At 35.2% G+C, this 26,087-nt stretch overlaps 1 protein-coding gene across 1 annotated transcript; it reads right to left on the bottom strand.

Annotated features, from left to right (window-relative positions):
- Window positions 1–3,482: 3,482 nt before the first annotated feature.
- On the bottom strand, window positions 3,483–5,693 carry LOC131432569 (probable cyclin-dependent serine/threonine-protein kinase DDB_G0292550; the record flags this gene model as incomplete). The annotated part of the gene is made up of 1 exon (XM_058598911.1): window positions 3,483–5,693. A coding segment is annotated over one exon (2,211 nt), but the record flags the coding sequence as incomplete, so codon positions are not given.
- Window positions 5,694–26,087: the final 20,394 nt, after the last annotated feature.

The raw sequence follows: 26,087 nt of genomic DNA, 5'->3' as shown, positions 1-26,087 counted from the left end.
CATCTAACTTTTTTTTAACTAGCTAACTTTTTTTAACTAACATTGGTAGCCTTAATGTCACTTCTGATTTGACAGAATCTTAGTTTTATCCTTCCGCTGAACGAAAATGGTTGTGTATACGCTTGAGAAACGCGTGAAAATAGTGCAGTTTTACTTTGAAAATCATGGTAATTTGCCACTTTGAATTTGCCAAAAAATCATCTTCTCGGATGAGGCACATTTTCTTCTCGGCGGGTATGTTAATAAGCAAAATTGTCGCATCTGGGGGACGGAAAACCCGCACGTTATCATGGAGAAGCCGATGCATCTTCAAAGAGTGACGGTTTGCTGCGGATTTTGGTTTGGCGGCATCATTGGGCAATTTTTCTTCGAAAATGAGGCAGGAGCCGCCGTCACGGTCAATGGCGAGTGCTATCGCGCTATGATTAGCGATTGGTTCTTTCCGTTACTTGAAGAGGAAGACTTGGACAGCATTTGGTTCCAACAAGACGGCGCGTCGTGCCACACAGCCAACGCTAGGATCGATCTTCTGCGCACAGTCTTTGAAGATCGAATTATCAGTCGAAATTCGGATGTCGTTTGGTCGCCTCGGAGCTGTGATTTGACGCCGTTAGACTATAATCTTTGGGGGGCTGTCAAAGATAAGTGTTATGTGGGCAAGCCAGAGACAATTCAAGCCTTGAAGGACAACATTCGTGCAGCCATAGCTGAAATAAAGCTGCATACAATCTTTCTGCTCCCATGATTCCAGGAACACACAAATCTATTACTATATAAAAACTAACTCTGTAATGAGGGTTTTAAATCACCTACGTGACTTTCTCTGACCCAATATTCTGTGATTGAGTTCCATCAAAGCCTGCAATGTATAAATTATCTTTATAGTTTATTTTCTCTGATCCTATTTTCGCGACAGGATCCCATCTCATTGCGTTATAAAATGCTCCAGTATCGAGCAAATATTTCATTTTTATCGTGAATACGACTTACTTTACAATGGAGCGCCTTTTCAAAATTTACCCTCTGAGAGAGTGATAAGTTTTTGATCGTGAATATCTCCTGTTGTATCTAATAAATCAACATAATTCTTGCTACATGCCATCGGAAATATGATCACAAATTTCGGTATTTTGAAAGCTCATAGCTCAGTGATCTATGGAAGGATTTATATAATCTAACTACCAATAGAGTAGAAATTTTCAACTTGAACGTGTATTCCAACAACATTGAAGTTTTTCAATAGTACACTATTGAAAAACCTGTTTGATTTAACCCATGACAGCACCAGCCAATCAGAACGCGAGATGTCTGAATTTATACAAAAGCATCCATATAAAGTTGAGTGGTTCATTTTTCCTACCATTTGCGTCATTTAAATTAAAGCAGCTACTCTGAATGTACGAGACACCGTCAGCACGATGGCACCGAAAACCGGTAGAAAGGCAGCCAAAAAGTCCAGCAAGGTCCATTCGAAGCACTTTTCAGTGTTATTCAGACAATTCAAAGCACTTTCCAGTGCTAAAGATCATCATAAAGAACTAGTTGAATTTTGTCGCTTTCCTACCATTTTCTAAGCAACTGTTGCCGAAACAAGACACCAGGAGAACCATCTCAGATATAAATGTAGATCTTGTTGATTGTGACAATTCAAAGCACTTTTTAATGCCACAGATAATCATTAGCAGTTAAATTAACTCTCAATATCTCCTACCAAAAGATTCATCAAGATGGAAGTTAAAATAATTTGCACCGTCACTAATACATTCAATTTCGAACGGCAATGCGAAATTGGAAGTGATGATGTTGAACACATCTTTATACTAGTATACAAATATGCCGTGCGAAACAGAGTTGCCACGTATACAGATCAATATGTATTTTTGTCGTGAATACTATAGTATGCGGCCGAAAACAAAACTGAACAAATCGTTAGAACAAAGTTTTGAACTTGATTTGGGCATTCTACTTTCCAGGCGTATCAGAACTGGCTATACTTAAAGCAATCTTGAATATATCTTTAACGCAGTGATGTGGTCGTCCTGAAAAGGACGGAGTTTTCGTTCAACTCCTCGTCGTTACGAATGACCAGCTGCAGATGGCGAGGGATGATTTTCGTTTTCTTGTTGTCACCGGCAGCGTTACCGGCTAATTCCAACACTTCGACAGCCAAGCACTCCATCACTGCCGCCAGATAGACCGGTGCACCGGCACCGATACGCTCGGCGTAGTTCCCCTTCCGGAGCAGACGATGGATTCTGCCAACTGGGAACTGCAGACCAGCACGGTTTGAGCGGGATTATGCCTTGCCCTTACCTGTTCCTCCTGTGTGCGTGTTTCTGCGTAAAAATTCCATGAGATACTGTTAACAGCTACACAGCCAATTCAGTATTACTGGCTGCCGCTCTACTAACTCTCTCTTTTATGTCGTCTCACTGTTTTTTGTTGTGTGAACAGGAAAAGAAATTTTGCAAATGAGCTGTCCGTACACCGCTTCCAGTAGCAGGTGTAAAACGAAATGTCATGCGAGAGATAGCGTCATTTAAGTTAAAGCAGCTACTCAGAACGCACGAGACACCGTCAGCAGTGCAGGGTCCGAAAACCAGTGGAAAGGTAACCGAAAAATCCAGCAAGGCCCATTTTTCGGTGCTTTTCAGACAATTCAAAGCACTTTTCAGTGCTAAAGATCATCATAAAGTTGAATTTTGTCGCTTTCCTACCATTTGCTGAGCAACTGTTCCCGAAATAAGACACACACGAGAGCAACAGCGAGGACCTCACGAAATCCAGTTCCAACCGGGCCTGTACACAACATCTATATCGCACCAGAAGGGATCAGTCGTCAGATCTTGTTGATTGTAACAATTCAAGGCACTTTTTAGTGCCCCAGATTATCATTAAAATTAATTAAACTTTCAGTATCTCCTACCAAAAGATTCATCAAGATGGAAAGTAAAATAATTTGTACCGTCAATAACACATTCAATTACGAACGGCAATGCGAAAGCGAAAGTGATGATGTTGAACACATCTTTATACTAGTATTTGGTCGTGTGAAAATATGCCATATGAAACAGGGTTGCCAAATATTCACATTAATCTGTATTATTATTATTATTATTATTATTATTATTACTATTATTATTATTATTATTGCTATTATTAATATTATTACTATTATTATTATTATAACTATTATTATTATTATTATTACTCTTATTATTATTATTACTCTTATTATTATTATTACTCTTATTATTATTATTACTATTATTATTATTATTACTATTATTATTATTATTACTCTTATTATTATTATTATTACTCTTATTATTATTATTATTACTCTTATTATTATTATTATTATTATTATCATTATTATTATTATTATTATTATTATCATTATTATTATTATTATTATTATCATTATTATTATTATTATTATTATCATTATTATTATTATTATTATTATCATTATTATTATTATTATTATTATCATTATTATTATTATTATTATTATCATTATTATTATTATTATTATTATTATTATCATTATTATTATTATTATTATTATTATCATTATTATTATTATTATTATTATTATTATTATTATTATTATTATTATTATTATTATTATTATTATTATTATTATTATTATTATTATTATTATTATTATTATTATTATTATTATTATTATTATTATTATTATTATTATTATTATTATTATTATTATTATTATTATTATTATTATTATTATTATTATTATTATTATTATTATTATTATTATTATTATTATTATTATTATTATTATTATTATTATTATTATTATTATTATTATTATTATTATTATTATTATTATTATTATTATTATTATTATTATTATTATTATTATTATTATTATTATTATTATTATTATTATTATTATTATTATTATTATTATTATTATTATTATTATTATTATTATTATTATTATTATTATTATTATTATTATTATTATTATTATTATTATTATTATTATTATTATTATTATTATTATTATTATTATTATTATTATTATTATTATTATTATTATTATTATTATTATTATTATTATTATTATTATTATTATTATTATTATTATTATTATTATTATTATTATTATTATTATTATTATTATTATTATTATTATTATTATTATTATTATTATTATTATTATTATTATTATTATTATTATTATTATTATTATTATTATTATTATTATTATTATTATTATTATTATTATTATTATTATTATTATTATTATTATTATTATTATTATTATTATTATTATTATTATTATTATTATTATTATTATTATTATTATTATTATTATTATTATTATTATTATTATTATTATTATTATTATTATTATTATTATTATTATTATTATTATTATTATTATTATTATTATTATTATTATTATTATTATTATTATTATTATTATTATTATTATTATTATTATTATTATTATTATTATTATTATTATTATTATTATTATTATTATTATTATTATTATTATTATTATTATTATTATTATTATTATTATTATTATTATTATTATTATTATTATTATTATTATTATTATTATTATTATTATTATTATTATTATTATTATTATTATTATTATTATTATTATTATTATTATTATTATTATTATTATTATTATTATTATTATTATTATTATTATTATTATTATTATTATTATTATTATTATTATTATTATTATTATTATTATTATTATTATTATTATTATTATTATTATTATTATTATTATTATTATTATTATTATTATTATTATTATTATTATTATTATTATTATTATTATTATTATTATTATTATTATTATTATTATTATTATTATTATTATTATTATTATTATTATTATTATTATTATTATTATTATTATTATTATTATTATTATTATTATTATTATTATTATTATTATTATTATTATTATTATTATTATTATTATTATTATTATTATTATTATTATTATTATTATTATTATTATTATTATTATTATTATTATTATTATTATTATTATTATTATTATTATTATTATTATTATTATTATTATTATTATTATTATTATTATTATTATTATTATTATTATTATTATTATTATTATTATTATTATTATTATTATTATTATTATTATTATTATTATTATTATTATTATTATTATTATTATTATTATTATTATTATTATTATTATTATTATTATTATTATTATTATTATTATTATTATTATTATTATTATTATTATTATTATTATTATTATTATTATTATTATTATTATTATTATTATTATTATTATTATTATTATTATTATTATTATTATTATTATTATTATTATTATTATTATTATTATTATTATTATTATTATTATTATTATTATTATTATTATTATTATTATTATTATTATTATTATTATTATTATTATTATTATTATTATTATTATTATTATTATTATTATTATTATTATTATTATTATTATTATTATTATTATTATTATTATTATTATTATTATTATTATTATTATTATTATTATTATTATTATTATTATTATTATTATTATTATTATTATTATTATTATTATTATTATTATTATTATTATTATTATTATTATTATTATTATTATTATTATTATTATTATTATTATTATTATTATTATTATTATTATTAGCATTATTATTATTATTAGCATTATTATTATTATTAGCATTATTATTATTATTAGCATTATTATTATTATTAGCATTATTATTATTATTAGCATTATTATTATTATTAGCATTATTATTATTATTAGCATTATTATTATTATTAGTATTAGTATTATTATTAGTATTATTATTATTATTATTATTATTAGTATTATTATTAGTATTATTATTAGTATTATTATTATTATTATTATTATTATTATTATTATTATTATTATTATTATTATTATTATTATTATTATTATTATTATTATTATTATTATTATTATTATTAGCATTATTATTATTATTAGTATTAGTATTATTATTAGTATTATTATTAGTATTATTATTATTATTATTATTATTAGTATTATTATTAGTATTATTATTAGTATTATTATTATTATTATTATTATTATTATTATTATTATTATTTATTAATATTATTATTATTATTATTATTATTATTATTATTATTATTATTATTATTATTATTATTATTATTATTATTATTATTATTATTATTATTATTATTATTATTATTATTATTATTATTATTATTATGCCCGACGAATGCGCAACAAAAAAACTATGAACGAAAGCGAGGAATATTCTAACCGCTGGATATTCGATTTCGTTAAAAAAGTATATCCTGACTCTGTTCCGGAACAAACGATCATGCGCGTCGCCTCATCAAACAGAAACGAAACACCTTTTTCGATGGTAGAGTTCTCACTTGCGCTCTTGTCGTGTAACAATAAAGCTCCGGGGTTAGACAAAATCAAATTCAACTTGTTGAAAAATTTGAAAGACTCTGCAAAAAGACGCTTATTGAATTTATTCATCAGGCTTCTTGAGGATAATATTGTCCCACATGACTGGAGACAAGTAAGAGTTATCGCCATTCAAAAACCAGGAAAACCAGCCTCCGATCACAATTCGTATCGGCCGATTGCTATGCTTTCTTGTATCCGGAAATTGCTCGAAAAAATTATTCTGTTTCGTCTAGACAATTGGGTCGAGACTAATGGCTTACTTTCAGATACACAATTTGGTTTCCGCAGGGGCAAAGGAATGAACGATTGTCTTGCGTTGCTCTCAACCGAAATTCAAATGGCATTTGCTCGTAAAGAACAAATGGCATCAGTTTTCTTAGACATCAAGGGGGCGTTTGACTCAGTTTCAATAAACATCCTATCTGAGAAGTTGCATCAGCATGGTCTTTCACCAATTTTTAATAACTTTTTGTATAATCTATTGTCCGAGAAATACATGTATTTCGCGCATGGTGATTTGTCGACAATACGATTCAGTTACATGGGTCTTCCTCAGGGCTCATGCTTAAGCCCCCTTTTATACAATTTTTAAGTAAACAACATTGATGAATGTATCAATACATCTTGCACGCTAAGACAACTTGCCGACGACAGCGTTGTGTCTATTATAGGACACAAAGCTGCCGATCTCCAAGGACCATTACAAAATACCCTCGATAACTTGTCAATATGGGCTCTTCAAATGGGTATCGAGTTCTCTACGGAGAAAACTGAGCTGGTTGTATTTTCAAGGAAGCGAGAACCAGCACAACTACAGCTTCAACTAGGGGGTGAAAACATAGCTCAGGTCTTCACACTTAAATATCTGGGGGTCTGGTTCGACTCCAAAGGCACCTGGGGATGTCATGTTAGGTATCCGAAACAGAAATGCCAGCAAAGAATCAACTTTCTTCGTACAATAACCGGAACTTGGTGGGGTGCCCACTTAGGAGACCTGATTAGGCTGTACCAAACAACGATATTGTCCGTAATGGAATATGGGTGTTTCTGCTTTCGCTCCGCCGCGAATACGCATTTCATTAAACTGGAAAGAATAAGGTATCGTTGTTTGCGTATTGCCTTAGGTTGCATGCAATCGTCTCATAGGATGAGTCTCGAAGTGCTCGGGGACGTCTTACCGCTGAAAAATCGATTCTGGGATCTCTCATATCGATTGCTTATCCGATGCGACATCTCGAATCCTATAGTGATTAAAAACTTCGATAGGCTTGTCGAGCTTAATTCACAAACCCGTTTTATGTCCTTGTATTTTGAATACATGGCTCAGAATATTAATCCTTTATCGTACGTTCCCAATCGTGTTCATTTTTCGGATATTTCTGATTTTGCTGTGTTTTTCGACACATCCATGAGAGAAGAGGTTCGTGGAATTCCGGACCACATACGCCCTCAAGTGGCCCCTAATATTTTTCATAATAAATTTAGAACAGTCGACTGTGAAAAGATGTTTTACACTGATGGATCAAATCTCAACGGGTCCACAGGCTTCCGTATCTTCAATAATAACATCACCGTTTCGTACAAACTCAATGATCCGACTTCAGTTTACGTCGCAGAATTAGCTATTCAGTATACCCTTGGGATCATTGAAACATTGCCCAAAGACCATTACTTCATTGACACGGACAGCCTAAGTTCAATAGAGGCTCTTCGGACAATGAAGCCAGGGAAGCATCCCCCATATTTTCTGGGGAAAATACGGGAACACTTGAGAACTTTATCTGGTCGGTCTTATTTAATATCCTTAGTCTGGGTCCCATCACATTGTTCCATTCCAGGCAATGAAGAGGTAGACGCGTTGGCTAAAGTGGGCGCATTAGAAGGTGAAATTTATGAAAGACCAATTTGCTTCAACGAATTTTTCAGTGTATCTCGTCAAAGGACGCTCGAAAGTTGGCAAACTTCATGGAGTAATGGGGAGCTGGGACGATGGTTACACTCCATTATCCCAAAAGTATCGACGAAACCTTGGTTCAGAGGGATGAATGTGGGTCGGGATTTCATTCGTGTGATGTCCCGGCTCATGTCTAATCATAACACCTTGGATACGCACCTCCGGCGTATCGGGCTTGTGGAGAGCGGTCTCTGCACATGCGATAAGGGTTATCACGACATTGAACATGTTGTCTGGGTATGTACCGAATATTGTGGCGCCAGATCACAGCTAATTGACTCCCTTCGGGCCCGAGGTATATCACCCATGGTCCCAGTACGAGACGTGTTGGCCCATCGAGACCTTCCCTATATGCTGCTCATATAACAGTTCATAAAGAACATTAACTTACAAGTCTGATCTGCTGAAGGGTTCCACAACATCCTCCTTCAACCTCGACCCTAACATCCGCTCGAACCTCCCCAACTGTCGCCTGTCCACCATCTTCATCGAAAAACTAACAAGATCTTTCTGCTGTCACCAATTTTTGCTCCCCCGTCCTCGTCTCTTCACCATCTCGATGTCAACTAATTAGATCTTATCGCTGACCTAAGTAGTTTCGCTCCCTTATCACCTTTTTCAACAACATAAACTTCTCTCTGTTTCTTTCCTTCTCTTCCACAAAATTCTCCACCACGGAGAGCCGCTCAAGTCGATGATCATGCGGGCCATCAGCCGGCTCCTCGTAGCCGGGGGTGTTTTCCGCGGACCCACACGAACGAAAAGATGCGACCAACGTCGTGCCAGTTTACTCCAGCGTACAAGATCCATCCAGCCACTGTCGACCACCCGTTGAAGACTAGATCTCCCAAAGATGATTTCCTCCATCAAAATCACAAACTCAAATTAAATAAAAAAAAAAGTGTCAAAATTAATTCTCCTGTAGTTCAATGCTCTCGGTTCATTCAAAGGAGCAGCACGACTAATATCTTCATCACGGTTAATTGAAAACGATGATTGCCGTTTCAACCTTCCGAGCGAAAGGACGTGCTTTGTGTTTACTGCGAAAGCGTTGAAAACCAGTGCCGTGTGTGATAACGTGACCGGACGATCAAAACTAGATTATATCGCTATTGTGTAATAGACAATAGTGCTTTTTTCTGTGAGAGGTTTTTGCACATTATACACTAAAGCAGTGCATTATTCTGAGCGGACGATCGAAACAGTACCGTTAGTCGGTGATTGTTTGATCAATCAAGGCCAGATCTCAGTGGCCATTGTGATTATACTGTGCGGATTATAAGTGAGTGTGCTTTTTCCTCTTGGAGGTTTTTTGCACACCCTCGAAGCGCCGATCGACGAGGGCTTGGCTTTGGTGGCCCCCGTTGGATTAAAAGTTAAGTACTATTATTTTGTTTTTTTTTTTCATTCGAGCGTTCTATTTCCCAACCCGAATCATTTATTTCTGCGCGGAGTTAGCTCCGCGACATGTCAAACTTGAATCCCGACCCCTCCGTTCTCGATGATGAGATGGAGACTTCTGTTGGCAGCAATAAGTCTCGCATAAAGAGCTATCCCGATGGGCTTGCACTCTCGGCCGGGCCTTACTCGGTTTATTTCCGGACCAAGGCTCAAGAAAAAAAGTTGAATATTTTAAAAATATCGCGGGATCTGACCTCGCGATACAATACTATAAAAAGTATTGATAAAATACGCCCAGATAAGCTCAGGGTTCTGATCACCAGCTCAAAGCAGGCTAATGAGCTCGTTCAAAGTGATCTTTTTACGCTGGAGTACCGCGTCGCGAAGTAGAAATCGACGGTGTGGTCACCGATTCGAGTTTGACTTGCGAGGACGTTCTTAAGTACGGAGAGGGCTGTTTTAAGGACCCCTCACTTAATAACGTCAAGATACTGGACTGCAAGCGATTGCATTCAGTATCGATCGCCGGGGAAAGAACAAAGTCTTATCCCCAATCTGACTCTTATCGTGTGATCTTCGCCGGCTCTGCTTTGCCCAACTACATCCTCTTGGACCGGGTTCGTCTGCCTGTTCGTCTTTTTGTACCTCGAGTAATGAATTGTACCAACTGCAAACAATTGGGGCATACAGCTTCTCATTGCTGCAATAAGCACCGGTGTGCTAACTGTGGGGAGGCTCATGCGGATGGCTCTTGCGGTAAGGATGCTGAAAAGTGTCTCTACTGCAAGGAGGGTCCGCATGACCTAATGGCATGTCTCGCGTACAATCTGCGAGGAGATCGGATGAAGCGTTCCCTAAAGGAACACTCCAAGCGTTCCTTTGCCGCGATGCTTGAAAGTGCCACCCCTCCTAAACAGACAACGAACCCATATGCCTACTTGTCAAGTGACGAGAGCGATTCTGACGACCCTTTGGAAGGTCCATCTTCGGCGGTCCCTCATAGCTGTAGGAAAAGAAAAAATAAATCCTCTCATAAGCTACCTAGATAAATCCTCTCATAAGCTGCCTAGCTACCTAGGATTCGAAGGTGTCTTCCGAAAGGCTTCGAAAAGTTACAGCTAACGGGAATCGGGAAAAACCACCGAAGCAAAAAGCTCCTGGTCTCGGAAAACTCAGTTCCGAGATGGAATTCCCACCACTTCCCGGGACAACAAAATTCCCAAAAGTCCCTGAAAATCTACCAGAGAACCAACTAGGTGCTGGACTTATCAAGTTCTCTGATGTTGTGGACTGGATTTTCAAAACTTTTAATATTTCTGACCCTCGTAAAAGCATGTCGCATGTCATGTTACAATCAAAGGCAAGGATCTTTGCATTGCTTCCATCTATATTCCCCCAAGAGCCGAGGTTGGGCATCGGCGGCTCAGTGATATCATTGAGCTAATTACCGGAATTACGCGGCGTTAGACGTTAAAATTAAGAGCTAAGAAACGCGGTTACTGGCGTCGGTTCGTAGACGGCCTAACGAAAGAAACATCTATGAGCACTCTTTGGAATACAGCCCGACGAATGCGCGATCATAACACAACGAATGAAAGCGAGGAATATTCTAACCGCTGTATATTCGATTTTGCTTAAAAAGTATGCCCAGACTCTGTTCCGGAACAGAAGATCATCCGCGCCGCGACACCAAATACAAACGAAACAGCGTTTTCGATGGTAGAGCTCTCACTTGCGCTCTTGTCATGTAACAATAGAGCCCCAGGGCTTGACAGAATCAAATTCAACTTGTTGAAAAATCTGCCTCATCTGCCTGCTTGTTGAGTTTATTCAATAAGTTCCTTGAGGGCACTATTGTTCCACATGACAAGTGAAAGTGATAGCCATTCAAAAACCAGGAAAACCAGCCTCCGATCACAATTAGTATCGGCCGATTGCTATGCTTTCTTGTATCCGGAAATTGTTCGAAAAATGATTCTGTTTCGTCTAGACAATTGGGTCGAGACTAATGGCTTACTTTCAGATACACAATTTGGTTTCCGCAGGGGCAAAGGAACGAACGATTGTCTTGCGTTGCTCTCAGCCGAAATTCAAATGGCATTTGCTCGTAAGGAACAAATGGCGTCAGTTTTCCTAGACATCAAGGGGGCTTTTGACTCAGTTTCCATAAATATCCTATCTGAGAAGTTGTATCAGCATGGTCTTTCACCAATTTTGAAATTTTGATGGATTTTGATGGATCAAACATCGACAGGCTCACAGGCTTCGGCATCTTCAACCAGAACATCACCGCTTCATACAAACTCAGTGATCCGGTTTTAGTTTACGTCGCAGAATTAGCTGCTATTCAGTACACCCTCGAGATCATTGACACCTTGCCCAAAGACCATTACTTCATTGCCACGGACAGTCTAAGTTCAATAGAAGCTCTCCGGGCAATGAAGCCAGGAAAGTATCCCCCATATTTCCTGGGGAAAATACGGGAACACTTGCGAACTTTATCTGGTCGGTCTCATTCAATATCGTTAGTCTGGGTCCCTTCACATTGTTCCATTCCGGGCAATGAAAAGGCTGACTCATTGGCTAGGGTGGGCGCATTACAAGGTGATATTTATGAAAGACCAATCTGCTTCAATGAATTTTTCAGTATTTCTCTTCAGAAAACTCTCGAAAGTTGGCAAACTTCATGGACGAATGACGAACTGGGACGATGGCTACACTCCATTATTCCTAAGGTATCGACGAAACCTTGGTTCAAAGGAATGAACGTGAGTCGTGATTTCATTCGCGTTATGTCACGTCTCATGTCAAATCACTATACATTCAACGCACATCTCCGGCGTATCGGGATCGTGGAGAGCGGGCTCTGCACCTGTGGCGACGGTTATCAGGACATCGAGCATGTCGTGTGGTCGTGCGTAGAGTATCGCGACGCCAGATCGGAGCTATGGGAATCCCTCAGGGCCCGAGGTAGACCGCCTGAGGTTCCGATTCGGGATGTGTTGGCGACACAGTTCCTCAAACACATTAATATACAAGTGTAAACTGTTACATCTTGCTTAGAAAGTTCCTCCTATTTATTGACGTTGTTTCAACTGTGGCTAAGAATAGTTTTCACCTGCAGGTTCGACACTAACTTCCGCCGATTATCCCGATTCCTCATCTGTCCACCATCTTCATCGGAACTAACAAGATCTTTTTGCTGTCACTAGCCTTTTCGCTTTCCCCCTCCCCGTCTCTTCTCCATCTCAATGTCTACTAATTAGATCTCTGTCGTTCTTAGTCATTTCGTTCCTATATCCCGATTTTACTTCATTTTCCGAAATATTTACTTCTCTATATTTTTTTCGTTCTCTTATGTAACATCACCATCATCGCCCACGGAAGGCCGCTCTAGTCATGCGGGCCACCCGCCGTAGCCTGTGGGTGTTTCCCGCGGACCCACACGGACCGAAGGATGCGGCCAACGTCATCTGGAAGACTCATGACATATTCCATACACCGGCCGGTGCCGATCGCCAGCTGAAGGCTGGATCTGCCAAAGTCGACCACTGCGACCCCAATACAACATTATCCAATTTTACTATCCTAGTTTTAAGTTAGTCGTTAATAAAAATAGAAAAAGCCCTTGGCACCTTAGAGCTTAAGCAGTGTGCCTAAACAAAGGCGGGTGAGTAATGTCAGAGACATAACTGGATGTCGTGAATACGAAAAAACTGACACGCTCCCATAACTTCTCCGAATATCAGTTAGTTGATTGATTGTATGAATTGTGCAAGCTTTCCTCTTTTTCACTAATAGAATTTGAAGCGATACACCTACATTAAAGTACAGATTAGTTACATTAAACAGCTACTATTCTACAACTATATATTCCAAACTTGAAACAATTCCTTTTTAATTTGCTAATATAGGAGACTAGGTACGACAAATTTGTAGTTTATTTTTATTTAAGCTATGAAGTTCGAAGATATCTTCGGTAAGATTCTAATAATAATAATGATAGTAATAATAATAATAATAATACAGATTAACCTGTATATATGGCAACTCTGTTTCGCATGGCATATTTTCACACGACCCCATACTAGTATAAAGATGTGTTCAACATTCGCTTTCGCATTGCCGTTCGTACTTGAATGTATTAGTGACGGTACAAATCTGCCATCTTTTCGGTGCCATCGTGCTGACGGTGTCTCGTACGTTCAGAGTAGCTGCTTTAATTTAAATGACGCTATTTCTCACATCACATTTCATTTTATACCTGCTAGTGGTAGCGGTGGACGGACGCCCCTTTTGTTAGAATTCCTTTCCTATACGCAGAACGGGAAACAGTGAAACGATATAAAAGAGAGAGTTAGCAGAGCGGCAGCCAGTAATACTGAATTGGCTGTCGAGCTGTTAACAGCATCTTATGGAATTTTTACGCAGAAACGAGGAGGAACAGTTAAGGGCAAGGCAAAGTCCCGCTCAAACCGTGCTGGTCTGAAGTTCCCAGTTGGCGGCAGAATCCATCGTTTGCCTCGGAAGGGGAACTACGGCGAGCGTGTCGGTGCTGGTGCATCGGTCTATCTGGCGGCAGTGATGGAGTACTTGGTTGCCGAAGTGTTGGAATTGACCGGTAACGCTGCCCGTGACAACAAGAAAACGAAAATCATCCCTCGCCATCTGCAGCTGGCCATCCGTAACGACATCCGTTGAAAACCCCGTCCTTTTCAGGACGACCACATCACTGTGATAAAGAAATATTTAGGATTGCTTTAAGTTTAGCCAGTTCTGATACGCCTGGAAAGTAGAATGCGCAAATCAAGTGGAAACATTTGTTCTAACAATTTTTGTTTTCGGTCGCATACTAAAGTAATTACGACAAAAATACATATTGATCTGTATACTCTGTTTCGCACGGCATATTTGTATACTAGTATAAAGATGTGTTCAACATCATCACTTCCACTTTCGCATTAACGTTCGTAATTGAATGTGTTAGTGACGTTGCAAATTATTTTAACTCTCATCTTGGTGAGTCTTTTGGTAGGAAATATTGAGATCTGAGATGGTTCTCGTGTGTGTCTTGTTTCGGCAATGGGCCATACTGGACTTTTTGGCTACCTTTCTACCGATTTTCGGTGTCATTGTGCTGACGTGTCTCGTGCATTCATATCGGGAAACAGTGAGACGACAGGTCCTCGATGTTGCTCTCGTGTGTCTTGTTTCGGGAAGAGTTGCTCAGCAAATGGTAGGAAAAATGAACCATTCAACTTTTATATGGATGCTCTTGTATAGTTGCAGATATTTCGCGTTCTGATTGGCTGGTGCTGTCATGGGTTAAATCAAACAGGTTTTTCAATAGTGTACTATTGAAAAACTTCAATATTGTTGTAATACACGTTCAAGTTGAAAATTTTCGATTCTATTGGTAGTTAGATTATATAAATCCTTCTACAGATCGCTGAGCTATAAGCTTTCAAAATACGAGAAAGGCAAATGCGCCTTATGAATTATCTTCTTTGATACTCGTTTATACCAAACATTCCAGAAAAGTTTAATTTTGAACTATTTGAGAATATGTCACACAACTGAAAGTTTTATCATAAAATTGTGATCATATTTTCGATGGGATGTAGCAAGAATTATGTTGATTCATTAGATATAACAGGAGATATTCACGATCAAAAACTTATCACTCTCTCAGAGGATAAATTTTGAAAAGGCGCCCCATAGTAAAGTAAGTCGTATTCACGACAAAAATTATATTATTGAATAAAAACAATTGAAAACGATATTGTAAAGGGAGGGTGATGAAGGTCAACGGGTAGCAGTGAAGCAGAACAATTATTTATATTCAATTGCTGCTCGGAAGGGCCCAAAACCATTTCGAGAACATTGTGATGATTCTGTTGTTTGTTTGCTTGGGAAAGGTTTGAAGAATCCATACCGTCGATCAAAGCAGTGCTAGCGGCGGTGAGCTGAGAGGAACCCGAATTGATATTTCCATCGATTCCATAAGTCCACACAATGCGTGGCTGATTGAAATCACCACACACAAAAACAATCGGGTGATGATTTACTGATTATCTCCGATACAGAACAAATGTGCGCATCAATAATACCAACGTCTTGACTTTTATCGGGAGGAATGTAAACAGCACAGATCTGCAGTTTTTTGCCTCGCACGAAGGCACTAGCACACACTTGCTCTAGATAACGACCATTCACAGTTTCGATTAATGAGCACGAGTGCCAGGAAAATATCATCAACCTTTGTCCTTAAACCTCGTACGTTTTGGTAATATATCCAGATTTGATTATCGTTATTGTCATGCTGAAATGCGTTGTCATTAAGGTGAAATGTAGCGGAATGCAAAAATCGCGTTTTTGATCAATTATTCAAAAACTAGACCGATTTTTGAAAAACCAAAAACACTTAAGTTTTCGATATCAAATTTATCATAACTAAGTATTCTTAGAATTTTGAAATTTTGCTTTGCCGAGCCATAATTGGTTTTTGAAATGTATAAACGGTTACTTTCCGTTCCACGGGGATGAGTTTCGAACTGAAAAGTAGTGTTTGTAGCAGAATTTCACAAAGAATCTGAAAATTAAACTCAAAATTATAAAATTTTAGCAAAAACAACCGAAATTTGAAAAAGTTTTTTCATGTTTTTTTTTTGCTTGCGCGCTGCTGTTTTTTTGCTTTCGCGCTGCTGTTTCGTATTGAGGTGGTGTGAGAAATGCACGGTGGACACGGTGGCATTGTATCGTACATTATACAGCAAAAATTACATATAAAATAATGACGCGAATTTATGCAGCATTGGGTTTTGTGTTGAAATAAAAACGAGTTGAATACAATAAAATGGGTATTGTAAGAAATCGTTTGTTTTCTAAGTAACTGTCATTTATAATGCTAATAATGTCCAATTCTGTTGAGTTCAATGCATTGATGTTGCTGAAGCAGTAAAGCTTAGTTGTGGAATATTGTATAATAGGTATTATTTTAGATTGTAGCAATTTTTATAGCAAAACTATAACTTGTGACCTGTTATTCTCTGGTCACAATGTAGTTCCTTTGGTCACTGAGTCCAGCTTGCATATATTTTTCAAATATTGTATATTTTTGTTTATTTCATTGTCAGTAATTGTCTGAGTAGAATTTAAACGTCAATCGCGTTCATACTCCGTGTTTACATGTTTGAGTCATGTTTAAGTTCTGCTCAATAGCAAAAGTTAGTGTCAAAAGTAGGGTTTTGTTGATTTATTTATTTATTTCCTTTTATTTTTGTATTAATTATTTATCCTATTTATTATTTATTTATTCTATTTATTATTTATTTATTTACATTTATTTATCGTTGATTTATATATTTACAATCACTTATTTACACTATTTATTTATTTATATTATTCATTTATTTACATTCGTAAATTCCTATATTTCTTTATACAAATTTGTTTAACAAATTATTATTATTTCGGTTAAAGGAAACAAGTGTAGTAGGTACAAATATAATCCAAGACACCAACCTGAAACACAAACGATAAATCATTGTAACCGTCATCTGTCCACACACTGTCATCGACCTCATCATCGTCATCATCGCAGCATAAAATGCGGGGTGGCCTGCTTTGAAGGTGGCGGTGGGATTGGGATGGAAAATTGACAGCAAACCGATAAAACCGCGGGAAAACCCTTGAGCTGGAACCAGTATTTTTCAGACCCGGAAGAGTGAAGATCGCAGCAGCGAGACACAGGCAAGAAGTGACAGTGCGTTTCAAAAGTCATCCTTAAAGTTGATCCAAAGGGATCTTAAACCGTTCAGAAGATCCACACGAATGTTAGTTTCTGTTCGGTGAGTCGAGTTGGGATCAGTGTGATTGCCGTTTTCTTGAGTCGTACGCCGCGAGTGCAATAGACGGTCAGTGTTGGCAAAACCAAAGACGCCAATTACGACGCCACTACCCACGTATTGGCAGGGTTTGGCGGGAAAGACCGATCAAGTTAAAAATCCCACTCGACTTCGCGTTAGACACTCGTGACAATTTAAGTGCACGTGTACTACTCTCCGGGTTGTTTGTGAAACGCAGGCCTCCGTTACAAATAGGCCGAGTTGCTGCATCATCTGGACACCCTGGTCATCACATCACGGTCCCATCGCCCCGAAGCCAGTGCCGTCCCGCACGTCGTCGCCCGCCGAGATCAGCAAGTCGACCAACGATCATCACGGCCGCAACGGAGTGTCGAAGCTAAGACGTCCACCGAATAAACTTGCGCAAGTAAAAATATTAGTATAGATAAAATACAGCGTTTAAAAAGTTAAAAATTGTACGGTCTTTTTTTATATAAGCTGTGTTCTCCATTTTGTGTATTTTGTTACTTGTTTCCGCCGAAACGATTTACTCAGTGGCCACAGGTTGGGAAGACAAGTCCGCCCAATAAAATAGTGAAGTGAAATTTCTCCGGTGACCAAGAAGATAAACGACCCTGAACTGGTGGTTCGGTGCTGAAAAGCAGCCACCAGTAGTGTGATACAAAACAATACGTAACAAACTTCATCATTGACAAGCTACTGAATGAAATGAATACAAGCCAAGTATTACTGTTCATTAGCCTGTGATACAAACAATCAAAGATGGCTTTTATCGCATCAATGAACGTTCACTCTTCACTCTTCACACGATTGAATCAGTGCCATCAAAAAGAGACTAATATCATCGCAACAACAAACACCCGGCATGGCTCATTTAACATAGAATCGACACCAGTGCCAGAGCGAATTTCTCTCGATGACATTTCTGAGAATCAAAGGTTAGCACGCTGCTGTGGGGATCCTCTCTGAAGCAACAAACGGTCGCTTATTCTCGTTTCGCGATCCGATTCTGTATGGGCAGTGGATAATTGCGATAGAATCATTTTACTATTGCCGCTTATTCTAACTATGTGCATATAACCTTTGTATAAGTTGTGTCTATGAAAATGTATGTGAATGCTCCATACTAGGGTTTTGAAATATTGCAACCTAGTATGAGAAACATCAAGATGAACCATCGATTCGATTTTCTGCGATAATTGTCAACTTGCGATCCTCTCTTGGGAAATTCCACACAGCAACGATCATTATCAGACTGTATATTTTTTCATGGGCCGTGAAATACTCAGAGTATGAAGTGGAGCGTAGAAATGTAGAAAAATTCTCTCGCGGTTCATGCATTGAGAGACTCGAGTTCTTGTAGCATCTTCTACCGGATTGAAAATGTTGTATACAATATAGATAGCAATATAGCAGCTTCTGTCAAATTTTCGGCAATCACCAACACTGCAAACAATGTGATGAACATTGAGGGTCAGCTTCGAGCCAGTCAGCATGGAAAAATTGTTGCAATTCCAATAATGTAATCTATGAAATTATTAAACTATTGATGATTTCTGGCACCGGAGGCCAGAGGACATTTGATCTTCGGTTCGTTATCGATGAAATAGACATTTCTAGACTCATCGTGCTATAATTCCGAAAGTCGCTCCCGAAAAAAAGTTAATGGTAGTTTATGGTACTATAAAGTTTGTTCATTTCAATCTAAGTTTTCAAAACCCCAGCTAGTGATCTCCGAGAAAATGTAGTGAACTTATTATTGCACACATGAGTCGACCACTTTGGCTTGGTTTGAAATTTCTTCGGCTGTGTATGTGAATATTTCATCATGCCAGTTGCACAAACTCGCAGTAGCAGAAACCTAAGACAAGACCTGACAACTGGCTTCTTATTCTTCCTTCCGAATCATCATTATCGTCATTTTCGCTCTATGGAATAAATACCAACATATCGGCTAAAGTGATGACATATTTACAGATTCTGTAAGAGCTTTATGCTAAGAAAAAAATATTTATTAAATTTAAATTTTTAGATCGGTTTTTGATTTGAAATAAACATGAAAAATGTTTTTGTGAATGCTTATTTTTATTATATATTAATGCTTAAAAACGATTAATTGAGCTTTGATGACAAAACACGAAATATCTCATGTTGAACGCAAAATCGAATCCATTGTTGACGTATTACCGGATCTTTTGGAAATCGGAAAAATTCAAGTTTGAATAGAAATGCTTAGTACGACCACAGTGTGGAACACAACAGTTCATTCTTCTCGTAAAACTTAACACACTTTCGAGTTTACACTAACTTAACAAATCTTTTTTGGTTACACTTTAATTCACTATAAGAAGAAAAACCGCTCGATGCTGATTTTAATTACACAGTGCTGCCATTATAAACATTTATTACAAATGAGATTGAAAAAAACTGAAACATTCTCTGAAAAATTTCATTTTCATTGGTGAGCTAAAATTCTGATTTTCTTTATATTTAGCATCATTGCTCGCGTACCCTGCAAAAGTAGTAGAAAAAATTTTATATTATTAAAACTCTTTACTTTATAACCAAAAAATGATCAAGAAATTGGATACTTATTTCGATTCGCATGGAAATTGATCAACATGTTCTGAAACACCTCAAATACTAATGCTTCTACCTTGCCTTATTATTTTAGTTATCACCAAATATAATTTTATTCTACCATATTCCAACTCATCTTTTTGTCGTGAATACGACTTACTTTACTATGGGGTGCCTTTTCAAAATTTACCCTCTGAGAGAGTGATAAGTTTTTGATCGTGAATATCTCTTGTTGTATCTAACGAATCAACATAATTTTTGCTACATGCCATCGGAAATATGATCACAATTTTATGATAAATTTTTCAGTTGTGTGACATAATCTCAAATAGGTCAAAATTAAACTTTTCTTAAATGTTTGGTATAAACGAGTATCAAAGAGGATAATTCATAAGGCGCGTTTGTCTTTCTCGTATTTTGAAAGCTCATAGCTCAGTGATCTGTGGAAGGATTTATATAATCTAACTACCAATAGAATCGAAATTTTTCAACTTAAACGTGTATAGCAAAAGCATTGAAGTATTTCAATAGTACACTATTGAAAAACCTGTCTCATTTGACCCATGTCAACACCAGCCAATCAGAACGCGTTCTGAGGAAGAGAAGAAAATATCTGCTGCTGTACAACAAATCGTTCGAGAAAAATGTTCCGAAAAGTGGTGAATATCGTAGTGAGTTCCTCAATTTGGTCCTACTGAATGCTAGAGACGAATCCCTACAGCATATTGATAGTTGCTTTCAATAAATTATGCAAATCCGAAATGAAATAATCGGCATTAAAATTCTTAAAATGTTTTCTAAAGAACTATTAGGATTTCTTGCTCGCAAATTGAAGGAAAATATCCTCAGTTTAGTGCAAATCTAGAACTGTTTGATTTGATTTTTGCACTTTTCGCTGTGTGAAATTCACAGTAATCTAGATCAAGTGAAGCCTTCTTTGTTTTTGCGAAAAATGTGGAGAAGGGGAATGCTTGCATAATTCATACAATTGATCAACTAATTGATACTCGGAAGTGTTAAGGAACATGTCAATTGTTTTCGTATTCACGACATCCAGTTATGTTTCTAACATTACCCACCCGCCTTTTTTAATATATTTTTTATTGTAATAAGAATTATATTTAAATTGAAGAATTGAATTGGATGTTCAATCACAAGTGATGACTTTCAGTCCTATTATAAACATGACTTGGTTATTACCATTAGTACATCATTTGCTTCCGCACTTCTTTGATTTTTTTGTAAGGAAAATTGTAGACCTTCTTGTAATGTGTAATGGAAAAAAGAATTTATATACTAACATACTAACTAATGCAAAGAGTAAATCGATTCAATTGAAGATTGCCTCGATTTTTGTCGGAATTTGCTTATAATATTATGTGACATTACATCTACTGGTTCTATTGTTATGAGTCTGTGTAACGTATTTGTTCTAAACAAGGGTGGGTGCTACTGAATTTTATTCTGAATCCTTCAAAGCTTTTCCTTCCTGGTGAACAACAACTTCACCAGATTGGAGATTTCTGACAACCAACGGCTAGATTAAAAAGATCGGAAGTGAAAATATCATACAAGGTTGGAACCGCACTCAAACATTGAGGATTTCCTGCTCGTACGAGTAGCAATTCATATTTACAATTCTGCTAACTAACCCGGAGAGAACCGAAAAATAACCAGAATGGGGTTGATTATGAAGTATTTTGTTCATTCCGGTTTTTTTACCCACACTTTTACAGAACATGTTATAGATTTTGGTTCCCTATCACAAAAAATAGATCGATATCTTGTGTTTGCAAATCGCCATTAAAAAAATTAATTTTCTCGCCAGTGCATTGGAATGGAAAATATGCTCCAACTATAAATTAGATTCCATGTGTGGTATACTTTACATAGTATTGAAAGAAGGTAATTCGATGTTTCATTTGCGTTTGGACAAAAATGACAACAACAAAAATATCTTTTCACGGGCACCGGTCACTGCCATTGACGTAGTAACATTGGCTTCGGTTTGCGGTTCTCGGCATTTTTGGTAGAACTTCGGGAGAAAGTCGGATGAACTTTCTACTTAAAATTACAAGCTCGGCTTGTACTAAAATCTTCGGGCTTCACCCGAAAGAAAATGTTAGGAGCTTAAAAACCCATAGTTGGGAAGAGTTAGGGTAGTCAGTCTCAGAGTGTCCGTTAGTCTCGGGCGTCGGCCCGTAGACAAGTCGTTAGTCGTTAGTCGGTTCCAAATAGTTGACGGTAAATAGCCGTTAGTAGTGTAATACGCGATAGCCGAAACAGTCAATCAATAAACTTCTGCTGTAGGTAGATTACGGCAACAGCAGAACGAAAAGTGCATCTCCCTAGAAACGAAAAGTGCATCTCACTAGAAACGAAAAGTGCATATCATTAGAAACGAAAAGTGTATCTCACTAGAAACGAAAAGTGCATCTCATTAGAAGCGAAAAGTGCATCTCACCAGAAGAAAAACAGTCAATCAATTAACTTCTGCTACAAATAGATTAAGAGTGTAGCCAAATATTAGTGAAGAAATACAGAAAAAGAAAAAAAAACGGTTTATTGCAAAGAGTGTTACGATTTTCCGTATAGAACAGAAAGAAACATCCCCTTTCGTTGTTTTCCTCCCGCCGCCGCTCGGCCGGAAACAACGAGGCGTTTGCACATGGAAGCACGCATCATCTTTTCTTACACATAAATTCACTTGCACTTGTTGCACTTGCTAGCCGAATAGAAATAACATTCGGAACCAGTAAAATTCAGGCTCATCCTGCATTAAGTCATTACAAATGGAATTTTCCGTCATTTGACAGATTAAGTCTTAATATTTTATTTAAAAGATATTTTTTATTCAGGCCTATTTGCGTACAAGCTTTACGTGGCCGATTGAGCCGATTTTTTAAATATTTTTTTATTTTGAGTTGGATCTCGTTGTCACCCTTTTTCTAGGGGGAGAGATGCTTCCATTTCCCTCCTGCGAGGATTGAGGGGCACTTCGTACGTGGTTCGTCTCGTCATCCATTGCCGCATCGATGGTATTGTTGTCGATTTCCGTCTTCTTTTCGTTGCTAGTTACTGTAGATGCACCTTGTTGTATATTGGTTGCAATTGCTGGTTGGTTGGAGGGTAAGTTGTTATCTGCAGCCAGTGTACTTTGTTGTATAGAGGATATTTTTTTTATAATAAAATTTTTATTGGGCTCATTTGCGTTAGCTTAACGTGGCCGATTATCTTGTTGTTAGGTGGATAAGAGTGGAAGCCGTATTATGGGGCGACCTGCTACCCTAGAGTTAGTAAAGGAGTGTCAGGAGGGTGGGTCCTATACTGTATTGATTTTGAACATATTTTGATATTACAAATCATTAATTAATAGCTTGCATCTTCTAAACACACTTTGCATTTCCGGGTTCTCGACGCTCTCCAGATTGTAACGAGGAAGAGACTATACTAAACTCGGATGCTTTGTTGGTGTACTTTGATGTTGGTGTGTCATTTATGAATGGTTTCCAGCAATTCAGCTCGACCAGTGTTTAGTTCGTTCGGGGTAGGACCACTGTAGAAGAAAGGAAGAGAAAGAGAGGGCACTAGATTTGCACGTTTATAGCTTTGAGGAAGTTATAGAGGTAGGTCATGTAAAGGAGATCTCGGGTTGCCAAAACGTCACGGACTGGAACATAAGGTGGTCTACCTCGGGCCCGAAGGGAATCAATTAGCTGGAGTCTGACGTCGCAATACTCGGAGCACACCCAAACAACATGCTCGATGTCATGATAACCGTCTCCGCAAACACAAAGATTACTCTCACTAAGGCCAACACGATGAAGATGCGCTTTGAGCAAAGAATGGTTGGACATAAGTCTTGACATTGTGCGAATAAAGTCCCGGTTCACATCCAACCCTCGGAACCAAGCTTTCGTCGATACCTGCGGTATAATGGAATGTAACCACCGTCCTAGATATCCATCATTCCAGGAGGTTTGCCAGCTGACGAGTGCCTCTTGACGAGAACGACTGAAAAATTCATTGAAGCAGATTGGTCTTTCATAGGATTCACCTTGTAATGCGCCCACCTTGGCCATTCTCTGAAAAATTTCATTTTCATTGGTGAGCTAAAATTCTGATTTTCTTTATATTTAGCATCATTGCTCGCGTACCCTGCAAAAGTAGTAGAAAAAATTTTATATTATTAAAACTCTTTACTTTATAACCAAAAAATGATCAAGAAATTGGATACTTATTTCGATTCGCATGGAAATTGATCAACATGTTCTGAAACACCTCAAATACTAATGCTTCTACCTTGCCTTATTATTTTAGTTATCACCAAATATAATTTTATTCTACCATATTCCAACTCATCTTTTTGTCGTGAATACGACTTACTTTACTATGGGGTGCCTTTTCAAAATTTACCCTCTGAGAGAGTGATAAGTTTTTGATCGTGAATATCTCTTGTTGTATCTAACGAATCAACATAATTTTTGCTACATGCCATCGGAAATATGATCACAATTTTATGATAAATTTTTCAGTTGTGTGACATAATCTCAAATAGGTCAAAATTAAACTTTTCTTAAATGTTTGGTATAAACGAGTATCAAAGAGGATAATTCATAAGGCGCGTTTGTCTTTCTCGTATTTTGAAAGCTCATAGCTCAGTGATCTGTGGAAGGATTTATATAATCTAACTACCAATAGAATCGAAATTTTTCAACTTAAACGTGTATAGCAAAAGCATTGAAGTATTTCAATAGTACACTATTGAAAAACCTGTCTCATTTGACCCATGTCAACACCAGCCAATCAGAACGCGTTCTGAGGAAGAGAAGAAAATATCTGCTGCTGTACAACAAATCGTTCGAGAAAAATGTTCCGAAAAGTGGTGAATATCGTAGTGAGTTCCTCAATTTGGTCCTACTGAATGCTAGAGACGAATCCCTACAGCATATTGATAGTTGCTTTCAATAAATTATGCAAATCCGAAATGAAATAATCGGCATTAAAATTCTTAAAATGTTTTCTAAAGAACTATTAGGATTTCTTGCTCGCAAATTGAAGGAAAATATCCTCAGTTTAGTGCAAATCTAGAACTGTTTGATTTGATTTTTGCACTTTTCGCTGTGTGAAATTCACAGTAATCTAGATCAAGTGAAGCCTTCTTTGTTTTTGCGAAAAATGTGGAGAAGGGGAATGCTTGCATAATTCATACAATTGATCAACTAATTGATACTCGGAAGTGTTAAGGAACATGTCAATTGTTTTCGTATTCACGACATCCAGTTATGTTTCTAACATTACCCACCCGCCTTTTTTAATATATTTTTTATTGTAATAAGAATTATATTTAAATTGAAGAATTGAATTGGATGTTCAATCACAAGTGATGACTTTCAGTCCTATTATAAACATGACTTGGTTATTACCATTAGTACATCATTTGCTTCCGCACTTCTTTGATTTTTTTGTAAGGAAAATTGTAGACCTTCTTGTAATGTGTAATGGAAAAAAGAATTTATATACTAACATACTAACTAATGCAAAGAGTAAATCGATTCAATTGAAGATTGCCTCGATTTTTGTCGGAATTTGCTTATAATATTATGTGACATTACATCTACTGGTTCTATTGTTATGAGTCTGTGTAACGTATTTGTTCTAAACAAGGGTGGGTGCTACTGAATTTTATTCTGAATCCTTCAAAGCTTTTCCTTCCTGGTGAACAACAACTTCACCAGATTGGAGATTTCTGACAACCAACGGCTAGATTAAAAAGATCGGAAGT

Source organism: Malaya genurostris, chromosome 2 (assembly GCF_030247185.1).
Source record: "Malaya genurostris strain Urasoe2022 chromosome 2, Malgen_1.1, whole genome shotgun sequence".
NCBI classification, from domain to species: Eukaryota; Metazoa; Arthropoda; class Insecta; order Diptera; family Culicidae; genus Malaya; species Malaya genurostris.
This window is presented reverse-complemented; position numbering and strand designations above follow the sequence as displayed.